General features: G+C 54.9%; 2 protein-coding genes across 5 annotated transcripts; one reads left to right on the top strand and one right to left on the bottom strand.

The window, feature by feature from the left end:
* Nucleotides 1-171: 171 nt before the first annotated feature.
* Nucleotides 172-1,523, bottom strand: MIEN1 (migration and invasion enhancer 1). The gene is made up of 4 exons (XM_061175254.1): nucleotides 1,401-1,523; nucleotides 1,200-1,297; nucleotides 706-782; nucleotides 172-618 (listed from the first exon to the last, which is right to left on the bottom strand). Exons 1-4 carry the CDS (start codon nucleotides 1,487-1,489, stop codon nucleotides 535-537), a joined length of 348 nt encoding a protein of 115 aa, XP_061031237.1. The 5' UTR covers nucleotides 1,490-1,523; the 3' UTR covers nucleotides 172-534.
* Nucleotides 1,524-6,620: 5,097 nt separating this feature from the next.
* On the top strand, nucleotides 6,621-15,395 carry GRB7 (growth factor receptor bound protein 7). 4 transcript variants are annotated; one of them, XM_061174849.1, is made up of 16 exons: nucleotides 8,645-9,018; nucleotides 10,368-10,514; nucleotides 10,941-11,097; nucleotides 11,211-11,364; nucleotides 11,548-11,704; nucleotides 11,831-11,952; nucleotides 12,048-12,125; nucleotides 12,515-12,652; nucleotides 12,991-13,101; nucleotides 13,305-13,403; nucleotides 13,703-13,783; nucleotides 13,896-14,012; nucleotides 14,177-14,237; nucleotides 14,369-14,456; nucleotides 14,561-14,654; nucleotides 14,876-15,395. In XM_061174849.1, the coding sequence occupies exons 3-16, from the start codon at nucleotides 10,946-10,948 to the stop codon at nucleotides 15,020-15,022; spliced, it is 1,599 nt and encodes a 532-aa protein (XP_061030832.1). In that variant the 5' UTR covers nucleotides 8,645-9,018; nucleotides 10,368-10,514; nucleotides 10,941-10,945; the 3' UTR covers nucleotides 15,023-15,395. The 4 variants fall into 4 exon arrangements, with proteins under 4 accessions (XP_061030829.1, XP_061030830.1, XP_061030832.1 ...); XM_061174846.1 differs by lacking the exons at nucleotides 8,645-9,018; nucleotides 10,368-10,514 and adding an exon at nucleotides 6,621-6,815; XM_061174847.1 differs by lacking the exons at nucleotides 8,645-9,018; nucleotides 10,368-10,514 and adding an exon at nucleotides 6,854-7,084.
* The last annotated feature ends 3,082 nt before the right edge of the window (nucleotides 15,396-18,477 follow it).

The following is an 18,477-nucleotide window of genomic DNA, read 5'->3' as shown; positions in this document are numbered from 1 at the left end:
TTTCCTTGCCTTGGCAAGGAAATCGTTGAATTAGAAGTAGCTATCCAGAAAAAACCCACCCAGACAGCACGATCACGTTGGTGGTATAAAGGTTGGGCTGGCCTCTGTCTCCCTCTCCTCCCTTTCCACAGTCCCAAACTGGACATAAAAACACACACTAGTGGGCACTGGTGTTTGCAGTGCCACTTTATTGCCAATAGCTGACATTGCCTGGGGTTAGTGGAAAATAAATTAGAACTATGGTAGCATCTGACACGTATGGCTAAGCTGGAGAGGGGAGCAGGTTTTTGTGGGCACTGATCCTGGGAAAGGGGTATAAGGTGGCTGTAGAAATGTCAATGGAGAGGGTCTTCTCTTTCACCCCTAAGACCGCAGAACCCTCCTGGTACCCAAAGGGGCAAAGTGGAGGCCAGGGTCTCTTAGCTACGGGGAACTAAGTGCGGTGAAAGAGGCAGTAGGGAGCCCTCAGCAGAATCAAAGGGGTGACCAAGGCTTGGATCCCAGAAGAGAGCAGGAACCCAGAATCACGTGTAGTCACAGGATGACGCAGGGAGGGCGGCTATTGGTGATCTTTTCTAGGGGTTCTCCGTTACTGGCTTTCCGGATGGCCTCAATGAGCTAGAGGGCAGAGATGTGGAAAGGGATGATGCGTTCATTGTAAGGGCAGGGTGAACCAGGGGTCTTCCCAGCATTGCAAGTACTCACATCTTTCTCATAAGGAAAGCCTCCATTCTCCAGCTTGGAGAACACCAGCTGTCCATTGATTTCGATCTCAAAGGCCCCTGGTATTAAATAAACGGATGAATGAACTGTATGCTGAGAACAGGCAAAAGTCAGGGGAGGCCCTCCACACTCCTTACACTCAACACAGGCTCCTCCTTCATGTCCTTCACGGGCCCCATCCTCTTCCTAACCCTGGGTCAAGCCAAAGGAACATAGAGAGGCATCACCTATGTGTCCTTCCTTTGAACTTGGCTTCGTAACTCAATAGAGGGTTCCCTCCCCTCCAACCCTACACTTCAGTCTCACCCATTTTTCCCAACAGGCTTCATCTGTAACCCCCCCTCACTCAAATTACATGGACATTTTACTATGTGCCAGACACTGCTGGACACTATATAAAACAGCCAATGCCAGAGCTAGAAAGTGGTAGAGCTGGGATTTAGAACACTGACTCAGCAGGTGTTCTGAGGCCTCACCTGTGCCCCCCAGGCGCGACTCGATCTCGATGCCAGGATACTGCTCCTTCACGGCACTCGCCAGCTCCAGGTAGGTCGCCTCGAAGCCGCAGGGTTCACTAGGGAGAAGATACCTGAGGTCCGCTTGGGTTTCGGGGACGGTACCTCCGGTGGACCCACCCTCCTCCGGCCCGGATTCCCCCACTGGCCGGAGCCCCTCACCAGTACTCAACCACGATGCGGACCCCACTGCCCGGTTCGACCTCCCCGGGAGGGGGCGCTACGGACGCCGACCCTGTCTCCCCGCTCATTACTGCCGGCTCCCCACAGCAGCTGCTTCCGGGTGTGACGCGACGCAGCAGGCACGTGACGGGGCGGGGCCGCGCGTTACATCCGGGCGCCCCCTTCAGGCGGCTGCTGCTGCTTTGTTTTGACACTGTCACCAGCTGGAGAGCTGGGCTGGGAGGATGGGTCCAGACCAACTTTCCTGGCCTGCGTTCCCAGCGCCCGACTTGCCCCGCACCTAGTGTCCGCTGGACTTCACGGTCTTATTTAATCTAATGACATGTCTTAGACTGCAAAGCGCTTTCCAGTTTAAAAAAGGAAGAGAAAGTGGGGCAAGCGGACCCAGGTCCTGGGGTTGGCTGATGGTATGGAGTAGTTGCCATTTCTCACTAGCTGATGGCATTTTATTTTATTTTATTTTTAATTAATTAATTAATTATTTTGGCTGCGTTGGGTCTTCGTTGCTGCGCGGGGGCTTTCTCTAGTTGTGGTGAGCGGGGGCTACTCTTTGTTGCGGTGCGTGGGCTTCTCATTGCGGTGGCTTCTGTTGTGGAGCACGGGCTCTAGGTGCACGGGCTTCAGTAGTTGTGGTGTGCAGGCTCAGTAGTTGTGGCACACGGGCTTAGTTGCTCCGCGGCATGTGGGATCTTCCCTGACCAGGGCTCGAACCCCGTGTCTCCTGCATTGGCAGGCGGATTCTTAACCACTGCGCCAACAGGGCAGTCCACGTGTCTCTTTTTGAATTATGGTTTTCTCAGGGTATATGCCCAGTAGTGGCATTGCTGGGTCATATGATAGTTCTATTTTTAGTTTTTTAAGGAACCTCCATAGTGTTCTCCATAGTGGCTGTATTAATTTACATTCCCACCAACAGTGCAAGAGGGTTCCCTTTTCTCTACACCCTCTCCAGCATTTATTGTTTGTAGATTTTTTGATGATGGCCATTCTGACAGGTGTGAGGCGATACCTCATTGTGGTTTTGATTTGCATTTCTCTGATTAGTGATGTTGAGCATCCTTTCATATGTTTGTTGGCAATCTGTATATCTTCTTTGGAGAAATGTCTATTTAGGTCTTCCGCCCATTTTTTAATTGGGTTGTTTGTTTTTTTGATATTGCGCTGCATGAGCTCCTTGTGTATTTTGGAGATTAATCCTTTGTCAGTTGCTTCGTTTGCAAATATTTCCTCCCATTCTGAGGGTTGTCTTTTTGTCTTGTTTATGGTTTCCTTTGCTGTGCAAAAGCTTTTAAGTTTCATTAGGTCCCATTTGTTTGTTTTTGTTTTTATTTCCATTTCTCTAGGAGGTGGGTCAAAAAGGATCTTGCTGTGATTTATGTCATAGAGTGTTCTGCCTATGTTTTCCTCTAAGAGTTTTATAGTGTTTGGCCTTGTATTTAGGTTTTTAATCCATTTTGAGTTTATTTTTGTGTACGGTGTTAGGAAGTGTTCTAATTTATTTCTTTTAACTCTTCATTGCCGTGCGCGGACTTCTCAGTGCGTTGGCTTCTCTTTTTGTGGAGCATGAGCTCTAGGTGCGCAGGCTTCAGTAGTTGTGGCTCGCGGGCTCTAGAGCGCAGGCTCAGTAGTTGTGGTGCACTGGCTTAGTTGCTCTGCGGCATATGGGATCTTCCCGGACCAGGGCTCAAACCCGTGTCCCCTGCATTGGCAGGCGGATTCTTAACCACTGCACCACCAGGGAAGTCCCCTTTTGTTCATTTTTAATAGGGTTGTTTGTCTCTTTAGTGTTGATTTTTAAGAGTTCTTTATATACAGTTGGCCCTTGAACAACACAAGTTTGAACTGCATGGGTCCACTTATATGTGGATTTTTAAAAGTACATAATACAGTACTACATGATCCAAGGTTGATTGAATCTGTAGATGGAAACTGGATAGGGAGAGCTGGCTGTAAAGTAGATTTTCAACTGCTCATGGGTCATCGGTGCCCCTAACCCCTGTATTGTTCAGGGGTCAACTCTATTCTGGATACAAAGTCCCTAATCAAACATACGACTTGCAATTATTTTCCTCCAGTCGTCCACAAGTTTTTTGTTTTTTTTTTTAATTCTCTTAATGGTGTCTTTTGAAGTGCACAATTTTAAAATTTTGGTAAAGTATAATTTATCAATTTTTTCTTTTGTCATTTGTGCTTTTGCTGTTGCATCTGAGATCTCTGCCTAACCCAAGGTAGGAAGATTTGCCGCATAATTTCTTCTAGAAGTTTTGTAGTTTTAGCTCTTACATTTAGGTCTATGGCCTATTTTGAGTTAATATTTGTATATCATATAAAGGAAGGATCTAAATACATCTTTTGGCATGTGGATATTCAGTTGTCCCAGAACCATTTATCAAAAAGACTATCCTTTTCCCCATTGAATTGTCTTGGCACCTTTGTCAAAAATCAATTGACCAGGGACTTCCCTGGTGGTCCCGTGGTTAAGAATCCGCCTTCCAAACCAGGGGACTTGGGTTCGATCCCTGGTCGGGGAACTAAGATCCCACATGCTGCAGGGCAACTGAGCCTGCACGCCACAACTAGAGAGAAGCCCGTGCTCCACAAAGAAGAGCATGCGTACCGCAACTAAGACCCAACACAGCCAAAAATAAAGAAAGAAAGAAAGAAAGAAAGAAAGAAAGAAAGAAAGAAAGAAAGAAAGAAAGAAAGAAAGAAAGAAAGAAAGAAAGAAAGAAAGAAAGAAAGAAAGAAAGAAAGAAAGAAAGAAAGAAAGAAAGAAAGAAAGAAAGAAGAAAGAAAGAAAGAAAGAAAGAAAGAAAGAAAGAGTTGATATTAAGAAAAAAAAAATCAATTGACCAGAAATGTAAGGGGTTTTACTTGGACTCTTGATTCTGTTCTACTGATCTATAAATCTATTCTTTTTTGTTGTTGTTTCTTTTTTTATTTAAGAAATTCAGGTATCATTTATACACAGTAATACACATCCTCTTGAGTGTACAGTTCTATGAGTCCTGTTGTACATCCACCACCATGACCGAGATACACACATCTCCATTACCTCCTCATAAGCTCCTCTGCTGTCAACCCCTCTCCCTCCTCCCCAACTCCAGATCTGCTTTCTGTCCTTAGCATTCTGCCCCCTCCAGAAAGTCATATAAATGGAATGCTATAGCCCTCAGCCCTCCGAGTCTGGCTTCCCTCTCCAACCTATCCTTCAACATCCAGAGTGATTCTTCCAAAATATAAATCTGCCTGCTCCTCTGTGCCTCTACTTCAGCCCAGATGGACCCTGCAGGGTCTGGCCTCTGCCCATAGTTCCTGCTGGTCTGGACAGACAGGATGGATGGCTCTTAAACCCGGTTTACAGAACAACCACCCGAGGGCTTGTCAGTACCACACATTCCTGGGTCTTGGCCCCAGAGACCGAGATTCAGTAGTTGGGGAGGGGCCCAGGGATCTGTTTTTTTATACAAGCCTAGGGAGATTTGGAGGCCGTGGTCACAGGCCACGCTTTGAGAAACAGAGCTGAGTACAAAGCCTTTCCCCACACTTTCCACACCTGCTCAGCTGCACCTATGTGGCCTCCTCTCCTTCCTTCTCCACCCCACTCTGCCTCCGCGTGCTCTGTCCCGTTTAGTCAAGGGCTTTGGCACTTGTTCCATCATCATGAAAGGTGCACCCCCCCACTTCCCATCCACCAATCCAAATCTCCTCTCTGCCCCAGACAACTTCCCCTCTGCTCAATTGTCACTTCTACAGAGAAGTCTTTACTAACTTCCTGGGTAAGCCATTCTCCCAGCATAGTTGTCTCCTGTCATTTCTTTCTTTTTTTTAAGTTAATTAATTAATTTATTTTTGGCTGCGTTGGGTCTTCGTTGCTGCACACGGGCTTTCTCTAGTTGCGGCGAGTGGGGGCTACTCTTTGTTGCTGTGCGTGGGCTTCTCATTGTGGTGGTTTCTCTTGTTGCGGAGCACGGGCTCTATGCGCACGGGCTTCAGTAGTTGTGGCTCGTGGGCTCTCGAGCACAGGCTCAGTAGTTGTGGTGCACGGGCTTAGTTCCTCCGCGGCATGTGGGATCTTCCCAGACCAGGGCTCGAACCCATGTCTCCTGCATTGGAAGGCGGATTCTTAACGACTGCGCCACCAGGGAAGCCTTCTCCTGTCATTCCTTATTATTTATGTGATTCTTTGATTAACACCAGTCTCCCTGATTGGGCTGCATGAAGATAAGGGTGGGGTCTGTTTTGTTGCTCACTATATCCCCAGTGCCAAGCATGGGGTTGGCATATACTAGGTACTTAACAAATATTAGTTGAGTGGATGAAGGAATGATTGAATGGGTTGTCTACTGTGTTTTGCACAAGCTGTCCAGTGGCCCGGGTGACCGTGCCCCCTCCCCCACATCTTTGCTTAGTCCACTCATACTGGTTTTTCCAAGGAAAACCCAGTTTGGAGAAAGTTGAGCCTGGAGCCACTCCTTCTTGGTCCCCCAGGGCAGACCTCTTATCACCCCTATGAATTGTTGGTTAACCCACTGTCACCCACTTGGGCTGGGAGTCGGCTGCTGCCTTTGATCTCAGCCTTCCAGGCCCTCTCTCCACCCTTGTGTTTGCCTAGTGCTGAAGGAGAGAGCTAAGGGGAGTCCCCTGGCATCTGGCCAGAGCTTTCCCCAAATCACTCCTCCTGCTATGAGACCTTGCCTAACCCCTTCGATTTTAGAAGGGGAAGCTGAGACCCTGGACTTTACTTAGAAGGGAAGATATATGCTGGGTGCCTCTGAGGGGCCAGGGTGCAGCCTGGGTGGCCAGACTGTGGCTGGAGGTCAAGGGGCAGGCCATGTTGCTGGACTCCCTCTGGCTGGCTTCCCTCTTTTGCAGAGTGCCCTTTGCTCCAGGGGGTAGGACCCTGAGCAGCAGACAGGCCCCCTAAATTGGCCAATGAACAGACCAGGTTTGGGGAGGGGAAGGGGGAAGAGTGGGCAGGGACATTTCCCCTGACTTTCCAGGCCCCAGCCCCTCCCTCCCAGGTCATGAGGATCCTAGATCTTCGCTCTCGAGGCTGTTCAGTTCGACTGTCTCTCCCCTGGCACCTGCTAAGAAGGACAAAAACAATCCCAGCCAGCGTAGAGTGTCAGGGAGTCCCCGCCCCTCCTCCTGTGCTTCCTCCTCCCCTGCCTCTCCTTCAGGCCCCGCCCCCACCTGCCCAGGATAATCTGTTTCCTTGGGCCAGGAGCCTGGACAACAGAGCTCAGCCTGCCCCCACTTCTGCGTCCAAAGTCAGGACACCCTCCTACCACCTGTAGAGAAGAGGGAGCGGATTTGAAATCAAGTCCAGGTATCTGATGTTCCTAGACAGAGCCGGACTTCGAACCCTGTGTCCTGCTGGGGCTCCTCCAGGTAAGGGGACCGAGATCGGTCCCAGACGACAACCTGCTCCCACCGCCAGCCGCACCAGGGCCCCAGGCTGTGCCAGTCTCAGGGCCAGGAGCTGGCTGGCCGGATGCCCAGGTGGACAGGACGGGCGGCCGCCTGGCTCCCCCTCCCCTTCCCCCCTCAGTGATGTCAGGCCAAGGGCGGGGACAGGAGGGGGACAGGTAATTAAGGGCTTGGAGTCTCCCTCCCTAAACCGGTGGCCCCAGCCAGGTGTACCAACACCCAGGGTCCAGGTAAGGACCAGAGCGGACACTTCATCTTGGGGGCGGGGAGCACCGGCAGATGCAGGATCAATATGGAAAAAGATTCGCCCTCCTGCTGTGTTGCTCTAGCGGCCTCGCTTTCTCTTTTTCTCCAGTCTCCCATCCCGCCCCCTCCTCACCATCTACCCCCAGTGTTTCCGTATTCTCATTTCCTGTTCTGCCTATTCCTTCGTCCTTCTCCGCATCTCCCCCTCCCTAACCTCCCCTACCCCAAACACACTCACGAACCAGCTGATGGGGCCGGGGAAGCAAGATACCAGATTCCCTCCCCCTGGAGACGCGGCTTTCCCGCTGAAACTAGCCCCTCCCCACATTCCCAGAAAGAGAGCTAGGAGAGGAGTCCGAGTACCGAGGGAGCTGCCCCAGGTCTCTCCCTTGCTCAGTCTGACTTGACCCCAGTTTGAGTTTCCCCCAAGTCTTTATTAAAGACAGACGTCTCCGCGGGGGCAGCGGGGCACCCTCCAATTTGGAGGGCAGTAAAGGAGAGGGATTCTCTTAATTGCTAGAGCTCCGTCTCTCTGGATTGTATCCTGACTCAGGAACACAGGGCCCTGCCCTCGGGTGGGAAGGTGGGGGTGGGGCAGGCCCGGGGGGCGGGGGGTGGTCTCTTCTGGCTTCAGAAAGGAGTGGTCTCGGCAGGCTGGAGGGCTAGATGCTGGGGGATCTGCAGCTCGGTGGGGCCTGGGGAGAGTGTGTGTGCGTGCGGGGCGGGGAGGGCTGCCTCGTCTGTCTGAATAGGCTGAGGAAAGACCCGGTCCGAGTCTGGGTCTCCCTGGCGCGTTGGGGATGGAGAATGCACCTGCCCGCCATTGTCAGGCCTTGCAACCCACTGCCCCTCAAGAATGCCCCCTCTTGGTCTGCCTGTCCTGGACTCTGCTCTCCCCTCTCCCCCTGATATCCTGCTGGGGAGGCCCCCCGTGAAGGCTAGCAGCCTTTAATGATTAACTCCGCAGACACTCTAGCATTCTTCCCAAATTAAACTTTAAAAGAGCTGCCCCCCTGACTCCCATTGGGCGTTTTTTCCCTAGTTAGGGAGTGGGCGGGGCCTCAGGGTCCGGGGCCCTCCCCACAGCTCCGGGTCATCTAGGGGTTTCCCGCCTCCTCACCTGGGCCCTCGCCCTAAGGGCTCCCCCACGGGTAAAGCCTTTTCCCCCCCACACTAAAACCCGATGGGGGCGGGGCGTGGGGTCCTGGGCCAGGCCGGGGCCTTCCCGCCACCTCCCGGCGCTTCCAGCCCCTCCCCCCACCCTGGGAGGTACCGAAGGTGGCCTTGTTTTCTACGGGCCTCATGCATTGGGCCCTGCCACCCGCCCTCGGGGCCAGCCAGGTGGGGCAAGATTCAGGAAGTAAACAAGGAGGCTGAAGGCCTGGAGGACGGGAAGGAGGGTGGGGCCGGAGCCGCCAGGGCACGAGAGGCTACTGGGGAAGCCGCAGCTGGGATTCGCAGTAATGAGGGGACAGATTGATTTGGGCGGTCGATTTCTTCAATATACCTTCCCAGGGCCCCAGTTTGAAAGCTTCAGATCTCTTGGCGATGGGGGTGGAGGCTGCCCAAGCGGGACAGCTAGGACCCCGTTCCGGCTCCCTCTTCTCTTTGGTCCCGACTGCCCCATTCCTGTCTTGCCTTAGAAGGGTCTGGAGAGCAGGGTGGAGGGATCTGAAGGCTAAACTCATCTTGAGTCAGCCTTCCTGCCCACAGAGGCCAGACTCTAGTCTGACTTAAATCTACCCTCTTCCCTTCCAAATGCTGCCCAGATTCCTCTTCCCTCTGGGATGGGGGAGGACCCAGTCCTCTGGGTCCCAGACCACCCCACTGTTGGTCTCTGGCTTCCTGGAGGAGGTAGCTCCTGCAGCCCCTCCCCTAGTCCTTCTCGGAACGAAGTCACCAGGGCTGTCTGCCAGAGGTTAGACAGGGGTGCGAGTGGAGTGTTGATGTGCTGGTGTCTCTTGATGTTCGATGGTGGGTGTGTCTTCCCCTTCCTGGCAGGACCCTCCTGGCTCTCTCTCCTGGCCTTTCCCTGTCTGCCTGTCTGAGTCTGTCCTCTTGTGTGTCTTGACTTTCTACTCCTGCTCCTGAGTACACTTCTGGCCAGGACACCCAAGAGAGTGTATTAATTAGAAGGACCCTCATCCCCCAGGGGTGATAAGGATGAGCCCCATGGGCCAGCTGAGTCCTGGGTGCTAAGGGTGGGCAGCAGCAGAATGGAAGTCTGCTGGGCCCCAGACAGGAGAAGGAGCGCTGCATGTTTCTTTGGGTTAATTTAGGTGCACTAGGGGCACCCCTGAGAGGTCAGCTCCACTCCAGATGGGCTTCTGAATCCAGGCCAGGCCTTTCTTCTCTCCCTCCTGGGTGAGGGGGCTCCTGGGCTGGGTGGTGGCTACTGGGGCCCATTGCAGGTGCCACCTGTGCTGGAGGAGTTGGAGTGAGGCCAAGGGTGGGGAGGAGGAGATGATGTCAGAGGAGCCTCAGCGCGCCCCCCGCCCCTCACATCCTCCTCCTCCCCCATCCTGTTCCCGGCCCCTCCCCCATTCCTCCCAGGCCAGTAGGTTGGGGGCGGGAGTGGAGGGGGTGGGTAGAGGCAGGGTTGTTTGTGTCTCTCCTAAGCCAGGAAGTTGTGCAGATGAGTCAAGGTTGAATGGAGAGCCCCAGGCAGTGCTGTCCCACCCCACCCTGACTCACCTGTCCCCAAAATCTCCTCATGCCCTCACTTAAGGGTTGGGGACCTGCCTCATCCTGGGGAGGTCAATCCCAGGTTTCTTAGGCACCTAACAACACTGGCCCAGTGTCTGGAGAGCAAGCAGGGGCCTGAACTGTGAGTCCTCCCAGGTCCTCCCAGGTCTCAGCCCAGCCAAAAGGGTCTTGGTTCCTGTGGAGGAGGGGCCTGCAATGCCTCTACCTGCTAGTGGGCATCTTTGCCCCATCTCTTCTCTCCTTACTCGTCCAGGATGCCTGTGTAGTGCCTGTGGGTGATAAGACATGGGTAAGATCCTGGCCTTGCCTGGGGTGGCCGGGTATCTTCAGACCAGTGGGTGGATAAGACAGGTGCACGGTAATTGGCGCAGAGGCCCCAGCACAGTGCGGAGAGGGAGCCCTTCAGTCTGAATGTGGAAAATCCAGGAAGGCTTCTCAGAGGAAGTAGCTTGGCATTGAGGCCTTAAGAAAGTTAGGCAGGAGGAGGGGCCTGGGGAAGGCACACAAGGTTTGGGGGCTGCTAGGGCCAGGGCCCCCAGGCTAGCTTTCTCCCTCCCACAGCAGCCGAGCCCGCCTCCTGCCCTCCTGGTTCCTGTCCTTCCGCACTTCCTTCTCCCCTTCTGTGCATCACTCAGCACTTGGGCAGGCGTTGCCACAACAGGCTCTGACAACAAAGCACTGGAAAAACCTGGGGCAGAGCCCAGAGGAGTGAGTGCCCCACGTTCAGAAAGGGTGACACCGAGACCCTGAGCCCCAGACCATCTTTGGTCGTGGAGTCTGTTGCTGTTGCCTGGCTTGTGGTGGGGGCCTCACAGCTCTGCCCCGGGCACCCTGGGCCTAAGGAAGAGTGCTGGACTTGGAGCCCAGACACCGGGTTCCACTCCCTGGCTCACCTGTGATGGGGCAACAATGCTTCCTTCTCGGGAACTCAGTGTCCCCTTTAGTAAAATGGGCACAATCTACCCTTCCTCAAAGGCTCCAGGGAATGCCAGTTAGGGGGGAGCAAGGAGGTGCCGTGTACACTCCGGGGTCACCTTGACAGCAGGGTGAAGTCGGGAGGTCTGGGTCCTCTTGGCCCCTCTCCCCAGGACAGGGGCACAAGAGCAGCTGTGTCAGCCCCCTCTTCTCCCTCAGATGTCATGGAGCTGGGTCTATCTCCACCTCATCTCAGCAGCTCCTCAGAAGACCTGTACCTGGCCCCTGGGACCCCTCCTGGGACTCCCCCGCCTCCCGATGTTCCTCTGTCTGGGGAGGTGAAGAGGTCCCAGCCTCTGCCCATTCCGACCAGCAGGTAAAATGGGGTGACGGCTGAGGGAGGCCGAGGGGGAGTGATCAGTGCCGGGGTAACGCACAGAAGCTTGCAGTCAACTCCTCACTACCCCTCCTTCCCCCCACGCCGCCCAGGAAACTTCTTCGACAGGAGGAGCTGCGGTCAACCTCTCTACCCTCCATCCCCAACCCCTTCCCCGAGCTCTGCAGTCCTCCTTCACAGACCCCCATTCTTGGGGGGCCCTCCAGTGCAAGGGGGCTGCTCCCTCGAGACACCAGCTGCCCCCATGTGAGTTGTTCTGGGAAAGAGAAGGCAGGGAGCCTGGGGTGCTATGGGACAGGGGTGGATGTAGTGCCGCCTCAGAGGAGGTGGGGGGATTTGGTCAGGGATCCCTGAGGGTAGAGCAGACGGGGGACGGGAAAGAACCATCCTTTGCCCTTCCCCGAGTCTTCTGCCGTTCCTGGGGCACAGGTCATAAAGGTGTACAGCGAAGATGGGGCCTGCCGGTCAGTGGAGGTGGCAGCGGGCGCCACGGCTCGCTACGTGTGTGAGATGCTGGTGCAGCGATCTCATGCCCTGAGTGACGAGAACTGGGGGCTGGTGGAGTGCCACCCCCACCTAGCACTGGGTGAGTTGGGGTGCAGGGGGCTGCCTGGCCCGGGAGTCAATGCTTCACACCTTGGGCTAGGCCGGTGGCCCAGCCGGGAGGCCTCGTTGGTCTCCACTGACCCCTGCTCTTTGCCCTTGACCCTAGAGCGGGTCTTGGAGGACCACGAGTCGGTGGCGGAAGTGCAGGCTGCCTGGCCCATCGGCGGAGACAGCCGCTTTCTCTTCCGGAAAAACTTTGCCAAGTACGAGCTGTTCAAGAGCACCCCAGTGAGTGTGTGTGAAGGTGGGGGTCTGGGCACCGGGACACCCTGATCCCCACCCTGGACCCTCAGTCCCTGACTCCTGGCTCCTTTCTCCCCCAGCACTCCCTGTTCCCAGAAAAGATGGTCTCCAGCTGTCTGGACGCACACACGGGCATATCCCACGAAGACCTCATCCAGGTGAGGGGACACCCCCATTTCACGGCATATCCATGACTCTGCAGGAATGCGCAGTGCTTCTTGGCCCTTCAGCCTGTGCCTTCCCTCTTTGGGGTGGAAAGCCCAGCGCAGCCCTAAGTGACTGTGGACAAGTCACTTTCTCTGCCTGAGTATCAGTTTCTTTGTTAAATGCAGACAATAAATGTATGTGGAGCACCTCCTGCCGTAAAGGCAGGTCCATGAAGACAATAAATGTATGTGGAGCACCTCCTGCCGTAAAGGCAGGTCCATGAAGACAATAAATGTATGTGGAGCACCTCCTGCCGTAAAGGCAGGTCCTGGGAAAGCCTCTGTGTGTGTGTGTGTGTGGCCACCTCTAGGCCTCTCACCCTGCTCTCCTCTGGCCTCAGAACTTCCTGAATGCAGGCAGCTTCCCAGAGATCCAAGGCTTCCTGCAGCTACGGGGGTCAGGACGCAAGCTTTGGAAACGCTTCTTCTGCTTCCTACGCCGGTCTGGCCTCTATTACTCCACCAAGGGCACCTCCAAGGTGAGGTCTTGAGGGTGACAGCCCCAGCCCCTCAAATACCCCATCCCTGGTCCTTCTAGGAGCTGCCCCTTCTCTGTTGGAACTCCTGGACCTTTCACCCTCTAGGCCCTGAGACCCACAGCTGCTCCTCTTTCCCTCCCAGCTCACCTGCCTCAGGAGTTAGCAGTGGGAGAGGCAGGTGAACTGAGTTCAAGTCCTGACTCTACTTCTATGTGCTGCGTGACTTGGGGCACTTCTCTGCTCCTCTCTGGGCCTGAATTCTCCCCAGCTGGCTTAGGGGGGCAGTGATGGGGGATAGGGTCTGCCTTTACCAAGTCTTGCTCACTTGTGCTGTGCAGGATCCGAGGCACCTGCAGTATGTAGCAGATGTGAATGAGTCCAACGTGTACGTGGTGACCCAGGGCCGCAAGCTCTACGGGATGCCCACGGACTTTGGCTTCTGTATCAAGGTGAAGAGCCTGGCCTGGTCTGGGAGAGAGCAGGAGCTGCTCAGGCACCAGGATCCTACCTGGGGCTTCTAAGCTCCCTCTGGGACCCCCAGACTCCTCTCCCTGCACCCTGCCCTGCCCCACGGAGATGGGAGACGGGAGATGGGAGACGATCTCTGGTCCTAAAGGCAGATATAGGACCAGCCAGTTTCCTCTCCCCGCAGCCAAACAAGCTTCGAAATGGCCACAAGGGGCTTCGCATCTTCTGCAGTGAGGATGAACAGAGCCGCACCTGCTGGTTAGCCGCCTTCCGCCTCTTCAAGGTGAGGTCCTGGCACTGGCTTGGGGGGCTGGCCCAGCCCTGAGGCTCCCTGGCGTGAGGGAGGGGTTATAGCTCTGCCCTCAGGAAGTCTCCAGAATGAGGGGGCATCACAACCTTGCTCTCTCAGAATCCTTGGTCCAAGGCTGGAGTCTCAGCTCTGGCTTCAGGAAAGCCCCTTATCCAGGGGCAGAGATGTAGCCCTGCTCTTGGGGAGCTCTGGTCTGGGTGGGGGGGGGGTGCCACAGCCCAGCTCCCAGCACCTGCTTGACCTCCGGCCTTCTTTCTCTCTCCACCCCCCAGTATGGGGTGCAGCTGTATAAGAATTATCAGCAGGCCCTGTGCCGCCACCTGCGCCCACCCTGTGTGGGTTCCCCGCCCTTGGTGAGTGTGCCCAGGGGTGTTAGTGTGGGGAGATGGGGGAGGCATCCAGGCCCCGTGCCGAGGATACTTGGGTCCTGTTTTGACCCGTCCCCCCATCCTGTCCAATCTGCAGAGGAGTGTCTCAGACAACACCCTGGTGGCCATGGACTTCTCTGGCCATGCCGGGCGTGTCATCGAGAACCCCCGGGAAGCTCTGAGTGCCGCCCTGGAGGAGGCCCAGGCCTGGAGGGTTTGTACTGGGGACCTACTCTCCACATGGGTTTCCATGGAGCGGGAAGAGGAAAGCGAGGGGAGAGGGGAGGCCCCCAGCTGCAGAAGGAGGCTCTGTATTCTTCAGGGGCTGGTAATACCCCAGCCACGCCCTGACCCCCCGTGTCCCCCACTGCTCTGCAGAAGAAGACGAACCACCGTCTCAGCCTGCCCACCCCGAGCTCGGGCACGAGCCTCAGTGCAGGTGGGTGAGGGCCCGCCGTCCCCAGGGGTGGGGACTGCCATGGCTTCTCTGCGCATTCCTCACGGCGGGGGGGGGTTAGAATGAGGGTCCCCGCCCTGGAGTGACCGCCCCTCTGCCTTCCCTCACCCCAGCCATCCACCGCACCCAGCCCTGGTTCCACGGACGCATTTCCCGCGAGGAGAGCCAGCGGCTCATCGGGCAGCAGGGCCTGGTAGACGGGTAAGGGGCAGGGCTGGGCAGGGCAGCAGCGCCGGGGACAAGAGAGACCTGGGTCAAGGTGGCAGCCGTGTGTCCTCGGGTAATATTGCCGTGTCTCCTGGCAGCGTGTTCCTCGTCCGAGAGAGTCAGCGGAACCCGCAGGGCTTTGTCCTCTCGCTGTGCCATGTGCAGAAAGTCAAACATTACCTCATCCTGCCGGTGAGTAGTCCCAGGTTCCTGCTGCAGTGGAGATGCAGGACTCCCAGCAACCCGTCCTCCTCACCAGGCCCCCTCCCCACCCTGGCCCCCAGTGTGCCTGGGGTCTCCCGCTCTTTCCTTCCTCCTGCTCAAGCTGTGGGGACCTCAGCCCTGGCCCAGGAGGGACCTCATTCGGCCCCGGGCCCCTCCCTGACCTCCCACCCCCTATGGCCACACCCCAGAGCGAGGAGGAGGGGCGCCTGTACTTCAGCATGGACGAGGGCCAGACTCGCTTCACCGACCTGCTGCAGCTTGTGGAGTTCCACCAGCTGAACCGCGGCATCCTGCCCTGCTTGCTGCGCCACTGCTGCACCCGCGTGGCCCTCTGACCGCCACACAGGCAGGCCTGCGTCTCAGCGCACCTGGGCTGCCCACCCACCTCCGCTCCTAGGGTGGACTCGGAGAGGGCAGAAAGCGGGGCCACGGTCATCGTGAACGGCCGGGGGCTCCCCCACTCCGGTTTCCTCCTCTGCTCCTGGCCTCCCTCAGGCCGAAAGTGCTCCCCGCCCGGTCCACCCTTAACTTCTCCTTAAGGGAAGGCACTTGGGTGGGCACCTCCCCTTCATGGCGCTGCTCTGGGGCAGGGCATTATGGGAGAAATGGGGGCAGCCCAGGTGGTCTTTACACTCCACACTTTGTACAGACTGAGAGGCCAGTTGACCTCTGTTTTATACTAGTGACAATAAAGATTATTTTTCGGTACTCACAGGGGTGAGTTCTGTCTGGCAAGGCACGGTTAGGTGGAGTAGAGGAGAGGTGGGCACCAGTCAAGGCCTTGAGAATGCGTCGGATGGATCGAGGCCACATGCTGGCCAAGCCTGGATGTTTCTTGAGGTCCTCTTGGTCATCTGAGAGTCTCCGGTGCCCAGCATGGAGCCTGGCCCATAGTGGGTGCCCAAGGATTGCTTGTTAAATGAATGAATGGACAGGGGACTGTCATCCAGGTGAGGTTTCCTGACAGGATCTAAAGCTATGGAGGTCACTCTAACAGGGCCTGGGAGCTGGAGATGAGTCAGACAGCATCCGTGTCCTTGGCAAGTCCTGGGCTACCTGGCGAGATAAGGAGTCCTGAGAAACGCACGATCTGCCACCACCAAGGCACACAATGGCTCTGTTACCTTACCTCCAACAGGTCCCTGTGACGCACCCCCCCACCCCCCGCCCCATCAACCCTCTCCCTCCTCCCCAACCCCAGGTCTGCTGCCTGTCCTTACAGTTGGTTCTATGCCCTCCAGAAAGTCCTATAAATGGAATCCCACAGCACTCAGCCCTCTGAGTCTGGCTTCCCTCTCCAGTCTGTCCTTCAACATCCAGAGTGACCTTTCCAAAATATCACTCTGCCTGTTCCCCCATGCCTCCACTTCAGCCCAGATAGACCCTGCAGGGTCTGGCTTCTGCCCACTGCCCATACCAGTCTATGTTTTTGTCTAAGAGTTTTATAGTTTCAGCTCTTACATGATGGGGGAGCTTTATAAGAAAGGTATCAGACTGGTAACACCTGAACTGCTGCTCAATCTTCAGATCACAAAGAGATGGACCCTCCCTCCACACATGTGAACCCCAATGGGGCATTATTTTTGCCAAGAAATCAAGCTCCCTGAATCCAATGACTAGTTTATCGGAAATAAAAGGAACAGAGGAACACGTGAAATGACACATGGGGATACAATTACCAAAATCCAGATTGGGAAACTACAGAACAGATAACCCAGTTTCTTCTTCAACAACAAAAAATTACAAGAAGAGAAAAGATGGGGACTCTCTAGGTTTCAAGAAATTTAGACATCTATCAAGCAGATGTAATGTGTTGACCTATTTGATTCAAATCCAAACTAGAGAACTGTAAGAAGCATTTATGAGCAATTGGGGGAAATTTGAACTCTGATGAGATATTTGATAATATTAAAGAATTATGGTTAATTTTTTAAGGGGTGATAGTGGTATTGTGATTTTTTTTTTTTAAAGTCTATACGTTTAAGAGATTCATTCTGAAGTATTTATGGGTGAAATGATGTCTCAGCTTTGTTTTTAAAATAACCCAGAGGTTAGGGGAGAGAGTGTGAGTATAGTCATAGGTTGACCATGAGTTGACATTGAAGCTGGGTAATGGGTACATGCGATTCATTAAATTATTCTTTAATTTTGTGTAAGCTTGGAAATCTAGAATAATTAAAAAAAATTTAATGTAGGATCTCTCCCCAAATCTTTGAGATTGGTTGGGCGCGAGGTGGTGGGATCCCATTTTGTAGGTGAGGAAACTGACTCCTCCTCGAGAACTGCCCCAAATCGGTTAGTGGGAGAGCCAGGTCTGGGCCGTTCCCCTGCCCCTGCCTGGCTGACTTCCAGGTGGAATTCCCAAGTGGCCTGTAGGGGGTCCTCCCCTGGAGAGCCCCCTCCCTTCTCTGCAGCCCTCTGACTGATGGGAGGTGTTGTCCTGAGGTGACCTTGAGAAGGACCAACCACTACAGCCAGCCCTTGGGCCAGGCTTGGCAGCTCCAGCAGCCACTCGTGACGGAAGCATCCCCAACCCTGGCTAATCCCAGGCTGGGGAGCCAGGCCTGTCAGACGGAGATGGGCAGAAAGGCCTCATCCATCCTCAGCCTGGAACCTTCCGGGATTTACCCTGAAGAACTTACTGCAGCCCAGGTGTGAGAGGGGTGCAGATTTTGTTTCTTTTTAGCAGGATTTAAGGAGGCAGGGACCAGTGCAACCTGCTGCCTGCCACCTGCTACCTGCCACGGTTCCCAGAACCATCCTATCAGTGGCTGCCCCTCGGGCTCGAGCTGGCTGGTACTGGCTGTGTGCTGGCCATGAATGCCCAGGGCCACTTCCGAAGCATGGGTGCAAGGGGTCCAGGCTGGGGTGAGAGTAAAGGGGTTACAATGAGTCACCTCTTAAGCATGTCCAGGGATTTAGGCTGCATAAAAACAGGACACAGGGCTTCCCTGGTGGCACAGTGGTTAAGAATCCGCCTGCCAACGCAGGGGACACGGATTCGATCCCTGGTCTGGGAAGATCCTACATGCCGCGGAGCAACTAAGCCTGTGTGCCACAACTACTGAGCCTGCGCTCTAGAGCCCACGAGCCACAACTACTGAAGCCTGCATGCCTAGAGTCCCTGCTCCGCAACAAGAGAAGCCACCGCAATGAGAAGCCCGTGCACCGCAACGAAGAGTAGCCCCCGCTCACCGCAACTAGACAAAACCCGGTGCAGCAATGAAGACCCAGCACAGCCAAAAAATAAATAAATAAATGTAAAAAAACAACAAAAAAGCTCTATTTAAAAAAAAAAAAAAACAGGACACAGTGTCCCCTCACAGCCTAAGACACAGGGCAGGAGACAAAGCCCTTCTATGTCAATCAGCTAACTGGAGTATGTGAGACAGAGATCATTCCCATTTTATAAATGGGAAACTGAGGTTCAAAGAGAGTCCCCCCCGAGGTCATAGATACAGTTAGGGACAGAGGTCAGACTCAGCCCATCTTGCGAGTGGTGAACACAGTCCTTCCTTGCCCTGTCCTTTTTTCCCTGCCCCCTTCCTTCTCAGTGCCACTATGAGGGACCTGGACTGCTGGGGGCCTTTAGAGGTAGCAGCTGGCTCAGCCCTGAGCTGGATACTGGAAATCAGCAGCTGGACATCCTTGGTGAGTGGCTGAGATTGCTGGCTTCCTGGAGGAGAGGCAGCAGTTGAGAGTGTGGGAGACAAGGGCCCCTCAGCTCACAGAGGGACCAGGGCAAGATTCCCCAGCTCTGAGGATGCAGCATGACCCACAGAGGCCAGAC

Source organism: Eubalaena glacialis, chromosome 19 (assembly GCF_028564815.1).
Source record: "Eubalaena glacialis isolate mEubGla1 chromosome 19, mEubGla1.1.hap2.+ XY, whole genome shotgun sequence".
Taxonomy (NCBI): Eukaryota; Metazoa; Chordata; class Mammalia; order Artiodactyla; family Balaenidae; genus Eubalaena; species Eubalaena glacialis.
This window is presented reverse-complemented; position numbering and strand designations above follow the sequence as displayed.

Excerpts from the sequence above, each read along its gene's own strand:
- GRB7 (XM_061174846.1), top strand. The coding sequence starts at position 6,761 with ATGTTCCTAGACAGAGCCGGACTTCGAACCCTGTGTCCTGCTGGGGCT. Across the intron at positions 11,365-11,547 it reads GAGACACCAGCTGCCCCCAT|GTCATAAAGGTGTACAGCGA; the intron begins GTGAGTTGTTCT and ends CCTGGGGCACAG. Across the intron at positions 14,013-14,176 it reads AGGAGGCCCAGGCCTGGAGG|AAGAAGACGAACCACCGTCT; the intron begins GTTTGTACTGGG and ends ACTGCTCTGCAG.
- MIEN1 (XM_061175254.1), bottom strand. The coding sequence starts at position 1,489 with ATGAGCGGGGAGACAGGGTCGGCGTCCGTAGCGCCCCCTCCCGGGGAG. Across the intron at positions 783-1,199 it reads GTCGCGCCTGGGGGGCACAG|GGGCCTTTGAGATCGAAATC; the intron begins GTGAGGCCTCAG and ends ATTTAATACCAG. Across the intron at positions 619-705 it reads GCTTTCCTTATGAGAAAGAT|CTCATTGAGGCCATCCGGAA; the intron begins GTGAGTACTTGC and ends TCTGCCCTCTAG.